The sequence below is a fragment of the Chinchilla lanigera genome, unplaced genomic scaffold (genome assembly GCF_000276665.1).
Source record: "Chinchilla lanigera isolate Chin_1 unplaced genomic scaffold, ChiLan1.0 scaffold00012, whole genome shotgun sequence".
Classification (NCBI taxonomy): Eukaryota; Metazoa; Chordata; class Mammalia; order Rodentia; family Chinchillidae; genus Chinchilla; species Chinchilla lanigera.
In genome coordinates this window covers 33245867-33256387 of record NW_004955413.1, presented here as the reverse complement: position 1 = coordinate 33256387, position 10521 = coordinate 33245867, and the positions used below count along the sequence as shown (strand labels likewise).

At 58.4% G+C, this 10521-nt stretch overlaps 2 protein-coding genes across 2 annotated transcripts in view; one reads left to right on the top strand and one right to left on the bottom strand.

Moving 5' to 3' along the window:
- The window catches only part of Tubgcp6 (tubulin, gamma complex associated protein 6), a 20176-nt gene extending 16206 nt beyond the window's left edge, over window positions 1-3970 (top strand). The window contains exons 14-23 of the mRNA XM_005379671.2: window positions 3-688; window positions 881-939; window positions 1023-1182; window positions 1260-1428; window positions 1505-1646; window positions 1730-1924; window positions 1995-2127; window positions 2209-2422; window positions 2502-2701; window positions 2773-3970. Of these exons, the coding sequence (XP_005379728.1) occupies window positions 3-688; window positions 881-939; window positions 1023-1182; window positions 1260-1428; window positions 1505-1646; window positions 1730-1924; window positions 1995-2127; window positions 2209-2422; window positions 2502-2701; window positions 2773-2864 (2050 nt within the window). The 3' untranslated portion in view covers window positions 2865-3970. The remainder of the gene's footprint in view (window positions 1-2; window positions 689-880; window positions 940-1022; window positions 1183-1259; window positions 1429-1504; window positions 1647-1729; window positions 1925-1994; window positions 2128-2208; window positions 2423-2501; window positions 2702-2772) is intronic.
- Window positions 2904-10521, bottom strand: part of LOC102025109 (selenoprotein O) — a gene marked incomplete in the record, with an annotated part of 18103 nt that continues 10485 nt past the window's right edge. Inside the window, 9 exon segments of the mRNA XM_005379554.2 lie at window positions 2904-3313; window positions 3412-3568; window positions 3644-3829; window positions 4265-4415; window positions 6118-6398; window positions 6987-7117; window positions 8239-8425; window positions 9468-9671; window positions 10291-10521. Coding sequence (XP_005379611.2) covers window positions 3140-3313; window positions 3412-3568; window positions 3644-3829; window positions 4265-4415; window positions 6118-6398; window positions 6987-7117; window positions 8239-8425; window positions 9468-9671; window positions 10291-10521 — 1702 coding nt within the window.

Sequence of the window (10521 nt, the reverse complement as noted above, 5' to 3'; positions counted from 1 at the left end):
GCCTCCCGGCCACGCTGGAACATCCACGGCCACGTGTCTGATGCTAGCATCCGGGTTGGAGAGAACGTGTCAGATGTGGCCGCTTCCCGGCCACGCTGGAACATCCACGGCCACGTGTCCGATGCCAGCATCCGGGTCGGAGAGAATGTGTCAGATGTGGCTGCCTCCCGGCTACGCTGGAATACCCACGGCCATGTGTCTGATGCCAGCATCCGAGTTGGAGAGAATGTGTCAGATGTGGCCGCCTCCCGGCCACGCTGGAACCTCCATGGCCACGTGTCTGATGCCAGCATCCGGGTTGGAGAGAATGTGTCAGATGTGGCTGTCTCTCGGCCACGCTGGAACATCCATGGCCATGTGTCAGACTCCAGTATCCAAATTGGGGCAAGCGTATCAGATGTGGCTTCCTCCCAGCCTTGCTGGGATGGCTGTACCACTCAGCCCTTGTTCCTGGAAGCTGAGTCCAACCTCCCCAGGCTGCCCTACAGCCTCCTTGGCCAGGGGTCTCAGCTGGGCAGCCCGGAAGTTGAAAGCCCTGCCCTGGAATGTGTGCCAACACTATCTGCAGAAGTGGAGCCGGCTACCTGCTTTCCTGGAGCAGGCAGTTGGGAGGCGGGGGGCCTCCGGGCCTCACCCTCTGCTGTAGCTGAGCCGGGTACTCTGGGAGACAGTGTCTCTGAGCAGCCAGGTGAGAGAGCAACCTGTTAGGGGGTAGTGCCACATGCTGAGGGTGGAGAGTATGGGAAGCTGCCGGTGGACTCCTTGTCCTTAGGGGTCTAGGTACTGTCTGAAGGACATGGGGGGCTACCTGGGCCATCCTGTCCCGTCACCCCTGTGGCACTTGGGCTGATGCCCCTCTTGCCTGTTTGTGTCTCCTCAGCCCCAGAGAGGAATGGGAACACTGTGGATCTGTCTCCACACCAGCCTCCAGACTCACAGGTTAGGGTGGACATAGCCTGGGGAATCACATGTGGGGTCACATGGAGGGCCCGGGAGCAGTGTGTTACGGTCAGCTTCTTTAGGGAGACACAGCCACTCCAGGGCAGCCTGGCCCTGGTGAGGAGGCTGTGGAGGCAGAGGCGGAGGCCCAGGCCCGACGCTGGGGTGAGGAGCAAGCCTACCTGGCCAGCCTAGCGAGGTTGTACCCCCTGGAGCAGTACCCGGACAGCTACGAGGCCATGTGTGAGTGCACGGTGTGACGGATGGGTACCCAAGGCGAGCGCTTCCCTGAGCCACAACAAGTGTGTATTGTCTCACAGTGGAGTCTCCCGTCACCCACCTTGTCCACCATGTGCTGCCCCGGGCCTTCACCTTCCCCATGGACCTCCGGGCCCAGCCGGCCGTGGATGAGACTGCAGTACAGCTGAGCGAGCTGCTGACCCTGCCTGTGCTCATGAAGCGCTCCCTCACAGCCCCGCTGGCTGCTCAGTGAGTCCTTGCCCCCCCTACCCAACTCCACCCCACCCCCGGCCCCCAACCGCCTCTGACTCTGGCCCTCCATCAGTGTCTCCTTGGTAAATAAGGCTGCAGTCGACTACTTCTTTGTGGAGCTGCACCTAGAGTCACACTTCGAGGCGCTGCGGCACTTCCTGCTGATGGAGGACGGGGAGTTTGCGCAGTCCCTTAGCGACCTGCTCTTTGAGAAGGTGACCCTGGCAGTTAGGTAGGGGCTGTGGGAGGGCACAGTGGGGCACAGGGTAGGTCTTGGGACATGTTCCTCTCCTGCCAGCTTGCAGCCGGACAGTCACCTGGGGAGTTGCTCAGTCCACTGGCCCTCAACTGCGTCCTGAACAAGGCCCTGCAGTGCAGCCTCCATGGAGACTCGCCTCGTGCTGCTGGCCTCTCCTTTGCCCTCAAGCACCTGCCTGAGGTCTTTGCTCCCAACACACCAGATGTGCTGAGCTGCCTGGAGCTCAGGTACAAGGTCAGCAGCACCACCTGGGGCTGGCGGGAGCCTGTGTGTGGGCCGAGGCTGACTGGGGCTTCCCGAGCAGGTGGACTGGCCACTCAACATCGTCATTACCGAAAGCTGCCTCAGCAAGTACAGCGCCATCTTCTCCTTCTTGCTGCAGCTGAAGCTCATGATGTGGACACTCAAGGACATCTGCTTCCACCTTAAGCGCACAGGTGAGGGCACATGCAGCCCACCTGTCCCCCTACCCCCGCAGGCCCTGCCGCCCCTCACTTGGCTCCCTGCCCTCTGTCCAGCCTTGGTGAGCCATTCTGCTGGCTCAGTGCAGTTCCGCCAGTTGCAGCTGTTCAAGCATGAGATGCAGCACTTTGTGAAGGTCACCCAGGGCTACATCGCCAACCAGATCCTGCATGTCAGCTGGTGCGAGTTCAGGGCCCGGCTGGCCACAGTGAGTGACCTGGAGGAGATCCAGCGTGCCCATGCTGAGTACCTGCACAAGGCTGTCTTTAGGTGGGGTGTGGCCTTGGGGGGCCTTGGGGGCCATGGGCTATCAGGGTGGGGCAGCTCACCTTGCCCATGCCCACCTCAGGGGTCTGTTGACGGAGAAGGCGGCACCTGTTATGAACATCATCCACAGCATCTTCAGCCTAGTGCTTAAGTTTCGCAGCCAGCTTATCTCCCAGGCCTGGGGCCCGGCCAGCAGCCCCCAGGGGACAGAGCACCCTAACTTCGCCCTCATGCAGCAGTCCTACAGCACCTTCAAGTACTACTCGCACTTCCTCTTCAAAGGTGAGCCTCCCTTGCGGTGGGCAGTAGGTGGCAGGGCTGGGGCACAGGCTGAGCAGCCCTCTCTCCTCTAGTGGTGACCAAGCTGGTGAACCGTGGCTACCAGCCCCACCTAGAGGACTTCCTGCTGCGCATCAATTTCAACAACTACTACCAGGACGCGTGAGCGCCGCCCAGGGGTACAGCACAGTGACCAGGGACGGGCTGTGGGAACTGCTGCTTTATTCGGCAGGGTGGCCTGGCTCTGCCGCCCACAAGCACTTGGCAGGGCCTTTGTCCTTGTGGTCACTGGACCAGAGCAGCACAGCTGAGCGAGTGTCGGACAGAAACAGGTCAGGTCCTGACTGTACGTCCCTGCCGTCATGGAGAGCGCAGAGGGGCTGCAGTCTCAGCAGCTCAGCAGTGCACATGGCCTCAGGAGCCTCCCAGGTGTGGGGGCTGCTACGAGGATCATGTCACACACAGCTCAGCTGCCCAGAGTGGGGGCTTGCTGCTATAGGATGGCCGCCTGCTGGCCACCGTGGCAGCCCCCTCAGGGCCTGCAGCCTCTGGGGCCTCAGCATGTTCCCCCTCCTGCCGGTAAGGAGACTCCAGCAGCTTCAGCACCTGCCGCACCTAGGGGAGAGCTGAGGTGAGGTGCTGGTCGGCTGCCCACCCTCTGCCTCCCTTCAGGGGCAGCGGCAGGGGCAGGGGCAGGGACAGAATGTGCTTGCCTCTGAGAAGTCCCCATTCTCAGCAGCCTCAATGGCATTCTGTGCAATGTAGTTCCTCAGGACATACTTGGGGTTGCTGGTGTGCATCACATGCAAGCGCTCTGCTTGCCAGGCAGCAGTGTCACCAGCGTCCTCCCTGTCCTTGTCCAGCCGGGCCCTGGAATCATCCCAGACCCCATGAGGTGCATGGCCCTGGCCCTGGGGTTGGTGCCCAGGACCCGGAACAACTCACCTGTAGGCCTGCAGCCAGGTGGCCCAGTGTGCGCTGTTGCGGCTCTGCAGCTCCTCAGGGGTCAGGCGCTGCAGCCGAGACTGCTGCTCCACGCGCTCCAGCTCTTTGGTGACATTGGCCTGGGTGCCAATAAGTGCAAAGAGCTGCGGGTTCGACTGGGCCAACATCAGCATCATGGAAAGCTGGCTGCAGGGAGGGCAGTGGTGTCAGCCAGGGCTCGGCTGGTGAGGGGAGCAGGGATGTGGTCTGCAGCCTGCATCTCACCGAGTCCCAAGTGGTCAGCCCTGTACAGTCACTGCCCCACTAAAACCCTTTCTGTACCATCCACCTATGGCTGCTTCATTGTCTCACCGAGCACGAGGCGTGCATCCTGCGGGGCGGGCACAGGCTGCCTGGGCCCTGTGCTGGGGAGACCACCTCTGTCACCCATCAGTGTCCCTGACTGTTCCTGTATGACCAGCTCGCCCAATACTGCCCATCAAGACAAACTGCTGTCCTGAGAAGGCTGCTGCAGGACCTGTGACAACTGCGTGGGCCCCACTTGCCTTAGTGCCCCCTGGATCCTTCACTTCCCCGTGTTCCTTCTAAAAATAAACTCAAGGAGGTGAGGCTGCTACACACCGAGGGTCCATCTGGGGTCGAAAGGCAAGCCGCAGCTCCTCCAGGGAGGCGCACTGTGAGGCCAGTGCGCTCAGGAACTCAGCCAGGCCTGGAGCCTCTGGCTCAGCAGGGAAGGAGCTCAGCAAGCAGAAGGTGTTGGTGAAGTCAGCCCCTGGAACACAGGTGGTCATTACTGAGGTGGATGCCAGCCCTTTCCCTTCACAGGTGCTGAGCCCACCTGACAGCCATCGCCTGTCCTGTGACCAGCAGGTTGTCGGAAGCAGTTCATGCAGAGCAGGACTAAGCCCAGCCCTGGCCCTCAACACCTGCCAGTCAGGTGGAGCCGTGGCAACCACTATGGAAACATCTGAACAACAGACAGATGAGAAGAGACTCCAAGTAGGATGCTGCAAAAAAATCAACTAAGCAAAGACAGCAGTGGAGAAAATGAGAATTAGGAAAAGGGGGAGGACATACAGAAAACAGCGAAGTGGCCCAAGCACTTCTAAACCAGTGATTTCTGTAACAGTGAATAGACCTGGTCAGTGAAAAGGCAGGCGGGCAGAATGCATAAAAGATATGATCCAGCCGGGTATGGTGATCCACGCCTATAATCCCAGCACTTGGGAGGCTGAGGCAGGAGGATCGCTGTGAGTTCGAGGCCAGCCTGAACTGCATAGTGAAACCCTGTCTCAAAAAGGCAAAAAAGAGACATGATCTTATGCCAGGCATGATGGTGCAAGCTTATAATCCCAGCACTTGGGAGGCTGAGGCAAGAGGATCACTGAGGGTTCAAAGTCAGCCTGAACTACATAGCGAGACCTTGTCTCAAAAACAAAAAAACAACAAAACTGTGATCTAGCCAGGTTCACTTGGAATATATAACAAGACTCTTGTCTCAAAAAAAAAAAAAAACCACGATCCAACTACATACCATACTACTTATAGGAGACTTGCTTTAAACAGGTTGTAAGTGAAAGGAAGCAACAGTCAGTGCAAACACTATACTCATAATTTGGAGCTGAGACCGGTGATACTCGTGCCAGGCAAGAGGAAAAATAAGGGCTGAGGTGGTAGCACAGTGGTAGACTGCCTAGTGTGCCCAAGTATAGGGGGAAAAATGTAGAGATGAGGGTATTATATAGAAATAGTCAAATCATCAAAAAGATGTGAACATCAGCTGGTACTCCTGTAATCCCAGCACTTGAGGAGGCTGAGGCCAGTTGATTGCAAGTATGAGCTCACCCTGGGCAACTTTGTGAGACTCTGGACTCCAAATAAAGAAATAATAAACACTAGATAGCTTTCCTGTACTATGGAAAAACAAACATACATATGAAATATATGAACCAAACAACAGTGCCCTGTAACACACAAAGCACACATTCACAGAACTAAGGGAGAGATTTGTAATAGTGAAAAGTTCAAGTCCTTAATGTGCTACTTTCAGGAGCAGACAGAGAACCTGGGTAGATCAATGAAGAAACAGGACCTGAACAATCCAGCCAATGGACCAGAGACTGGCCAGCAAGAACAGGACATTTCTCCTGGATACACCGAAGCAAATGACTACATTAAAAAAGACTCGTATATTCTCCAGCCATAATAGAGTAAGGTTAGAAATTATTTTAAGATGTGTATACTTGATGGTGCATCCCTGTAATCTCAGCACTCAGGAGGCTGAGTCAGGAGGATCACCTTTGAGTTTGAAGATGATCAAACTCAAAGACCAGACTAAAGATCAGACTAAACTATATAACCAGAACCTGTCTTTAAAAAATACCCCCAGTACTTCCAAAAAAAGAAAAAGTCCACACACAGGGTGAACAGCGTGTTTCCAGCAACAGTGCAAGCCAAGTATGCGCCTTGCTCACCAGTCAGGTGCATGGTCTCCAGGAGCTTGGCTATTAGCGTGCTGTCTTCTTCCTGCTCACTCCGCACGAGGCCCAGCTTCCTGCGCATCTTGTGCAGGTAGTGCTTCTGGAACTCGGCATCAAACTCTTCAGCCACGATGGCCTCACCCACAGCGAGGGGCAGCTCGGGCTCCAGTGCCTCGGCCAGCTTCTGCAGGTTCCACTTACATACCTCAGGCTGCTTGCTATATGTGTAGCGCCCGGCGCTGTCAGAGGCGTTGCACACATGGTCAGGGTCATACCTGTCACAGGGCAGGGGGCACAGATCTGTCAGGACATGCCGAGGGTGGTACCTGCCTGGCCACCACCCTGCTGTACCATCCCTGCAGCTCCAACAAGGCCCTTGATGGCCCTGACTGCCTCCAGAGCTGGAGAAGCAGCGCTCTTCCACTCATCCATGAAGCGGCTCTTTCTAAAATGCTAAAATATGCTGGGTGCATACTCCTATAACTGCAGTTATGTGGGAGGCTGAGGCAGGAGGATCACAAGTTCAGGCCAGCTTGCACAACTTAGTTAATCAGCAAGACCCTGCTTCAAAATAAAGGGCTGGGGATACAGCCGTGTGGGACAGTGTTCCTGGGTTCAATCCCCAGTACTACAAAAAAACCTCACTGAGGAAGTAAATGAGATGCTAAGACAGCTCACAGTGCTTTGCTTGAGCCTCCAGCATATTTCTGCTCCAGGAAGGAGCTGAACTGGCACTGCTGAGAGCCAAACACTCAAGAAAGTGTGTATAGCAGCTGCGCTCACCCAGCCCAAGGCTCTTGTCCGCCCCCACTGCTCCCATAAACCCGTGCTGCAGTGTCACTGCTGTTCGCAGATCCACTCACCTGTCCAGGAAGCCAAAAGGCCCGTAGTCGATGGTGAGCCCCACAATGCTCATGTTGTCGGTGTTCAGGACACCGTGGCAGAAGCCCACACACTGCCACTCGGCCACCATGCGGGCTGTGCGTCGTGTGACCTGGGGTAGGACAGGCACTTAGCACTCCACAGGTGCACACCCTGGCCAGTGGCATTACTTAGCTGTTCTTCTCAGGGACCTCCCCTTCCCCTTGTAGGATTTCCAGAGCTGGGGTACGTGGCCCTTGCTCCTGCATACTCCCCAGACCCAGGCCCAGATGGAGACCTCATGGGAGCCTGCCTGGGTCCACAACACTGTGCCCTCCACACATCCCATTCCATGCTGGGTGCCAGGCTGGCCGCTAACCCTGCTCCCTACCTGCCCAGCAAGACAGCAGCTGTAGCACCTGAACCCAGTCACCCTGAGAGCAAGACCCAGGTTGCAGGGCTTCACCGAGGACACATAGGGCCTTTGTACAGCCACGAGTGCACCATTCTGAGTGGGCTGAGAGGCCCCGTGCCCATCTCTTGGCCCCTGAGGTCCCACCTACACCTATGGTGTGTGCCTGAGCTGGCACATGCAGCAGCTGCTGCAGGATGGGGCCCCAGATGCCTGCTCAGTACTCATGTCTTTGGGCCAGATTGGCTGTTACAGCCCAAGCCCCATGGCCAGGGGTTTGTGTCTGGCCCTGCTGCTGCTGCTGCCCATGGTGGTCCACTTCCTCCTGGAGAAGCCCTTGCCTATCACATGCCCCAGGCCCTCAAGCGCTGCAGGGACCAGCCAGGCCGGGTGAGGCCCAGGACTGCTGCAGGCTGGATATGATGGGACAGTGCTGCCAGGTCACACGTGAGCACTGCACTGTCTGGCTGAGGGCAGGGTCAGACCTGCCAGTTCTGGGGGAGACTCAAACCGCAGAGGGGTGGCCTGAGCCACTCCTAGGTTCATCAGCACTGATCAGCAGGGTGCACCAGCACTGGCAAGTGCTCTTGCTCCCACCAGGCCCTGGAGACACCCGTGCTGGCCCTGAGGGTGGCACAGCCCTCCTGCTGCTGCCTCCACTTCCCCAGCCAGGCACTGCTCCGTCTGGCCAGTGTGCTTGCTGGCCCCACCTATGGGGCTATGGCGGTGGCAGGCCCAGGCGAAGCGGGCACTGGGCAGGAGCTTTTGCCCCCTGGCCAGGACAGTCACATCCAGAAGCAGGTGGGCCATGCTGCCACGGGCGCTGTGTGGCCTCTACCCACCTCCCGGAAGAAAGCAGCGTTCCTTGGCACATGGTCGCTGTCGCAGGCGTGGGCAGCCTGGATTTCAGGGTAGAAAGAGCTGATCACATAATCAAGCAGCTGGACTCGGATATCATTCCGCTCCACACTGGGGCCCGCACGCCCTGTGTGCTCATCAGCTGGCTTAAAGATCTCAAAGGATCCAAACCTGGAGGGAAGACCTAGGTGTTGGAACAGGTCAGACGTACCCAGCCCCTGTGAAGACAAGGAGAAAAAGAAGCTGTGGGAGACCTTGTGGCCCATGGCAGGCAGCACCCAGTAGGACAGTAACTATTGCCAGATGGCTCGTGGGGTGCTGGGGTCCAGAAACTCTCACAGCTACTTCCTGTACCTGAACTCCATGGAGGGTCCTGGTGGGGACCAGCACAGGGTCAGCATGGTTTTCACTGGGGCAACTTTCCCTCAGAGATTGCCAGGCATCTGGGGACACGTTTGGTAGTCATAACTGGGATTGCCACTCGCAACGAGTGGGCAGAAGCCAGTGATAGGCATCATCTAAGGCACAGGACATCTTTATCCAGCGTCACCAGGGCTGTGTGGACAAGGGCAGCCCAGGGTGAGGTGGATTTTGGCTCTGGCTCCTTCCACCGCCTCAGGAGTCAGGAGAAGCCAGAGACGGACACAACCTGTTCCACTGTGGGCAGCTGGTGGTCATCTGGGGCCTGGCATGACAGGCGAGCCACCTCCAGCCCAGCCCTGTCTTCCTGACTGCTCTGGGTCCAGGGAACCAGCTCTGAAAGTGTTGCATGCCAGGCAGCAGAGGCAGGAGCAGGCAGAAAGGACGGCAGATAAGGAGCCTGGTCTGCCCATGCTTCAGAGACCACTTCCTGGCCACTGCGAGACGGTTCCTTGTTGTAAACTCTGCCTGTGCACCCTCCGGAATCCTGCATGGCTGCCTCTCCTAGGCAACCGCCCCGGGTCCCACCTGAGCTGCCCTGCCTGGTCCAACCCCAGCGTCACTTCCGGCTGTAACAGGGCTGAATAGAGGCAGAAACCTCCTGAAGCACAGGTCTCCCCTGGGTGATGATGTATCTACTTGGTGGACAGTCTGGACATTCTGAGGCCAGGGGCCAATCCTGGCACTGTCACCTTGTGGATGTGCTCTGTGGACATCCCGACTGCACAGACCCAAATCTCCCAGCCTCTGTGAGCAAGCACATTCACACAGGCCTCAAGGAGCCCAGCATTACCTTATGAAGGTGGGAGCTATACGCAACACAACCGTGCACTTTTCGTATTTTGGATTACCATCATAGAACACGTCTCGCACCACTGTGGACTCGGATGTGACGCAGGCCCCGGCCCGGGTGGTGGGGACCCCCAGGTGGAACATGGCCTCGCTGCACAGGAACTCGCGGATGCTCGACCTCAGGACTTTGCGACCATCGGCCTGTCTGAAGTCAGGCAGAGAGGTGACTGTTATCAGGCAGTTTCCCCGCAAGGGAAGAAGTAGGGCTTTTTAAGACGAAAATATTAGGCCCCTGCCCCTGAAATGGGGACTGAGCTTGAGCACACTGCGTAAGTTAAGCACGCTACCCCTAGCGCTACATCCCAGCCCTTTCATTTTTGAGGCAGTCTTGCTGAAAGGGCCAGCTATGGGGAATGAGGAAGAACCAGACATTCTGTGCCCTCCAGCGGCAGGGGGGTCTTAAGAGCTACTGTCCCCCGAACTGCCAGGTGGCACCTGGAGGCAGGCCCCCGCACTGGCCTGCGCCTGGGCCGGGAGCCTCAGTAAACAAGTGAGTGCCACCGTGGAGCAGACTCCAAAGTTCTCGGCGTGTTTGCAGAGCAGAGCGCGGACAGCCAGCGGTGCCTGCTCTGAAGGCGGGCGACGCCTCCCCACCCGGGCCAGTCGGCGGGTCCCGGCGGAGCGCCCTCTTTCGCTGTGGCCACCGACCATCTTCTTCGCCCTCTAGGAGCCGCCAGGCTCCACCCAGGAGCGAAGCGCCGCGGAGCCGGAAAGCTGCCCGCGCGCCCGGAGCCCAGGCCCGCCCCTCCCGCCGGCCCGCGCACCTGGAGAAAGCCGTGGGGCCGGCGCCCTTGAGCTGCAGCTCCCAGCGCTCGCCGGCCTCCGTGCACACCTCGCCCAGGTACATGGCGGCGCCGTCGCCCAGCTGCCCGGCGAACTGCCCAAACTGGTGGCCGCAGTAGCAGTGCGCGGCGGGGTCGGCGCCCGGCAGCAGCGCGTTGCCGCTGAAGAAGAGCGCGGCCTCGGCCTCGGCGCCCGCGTCGGGCTCAGGCAGC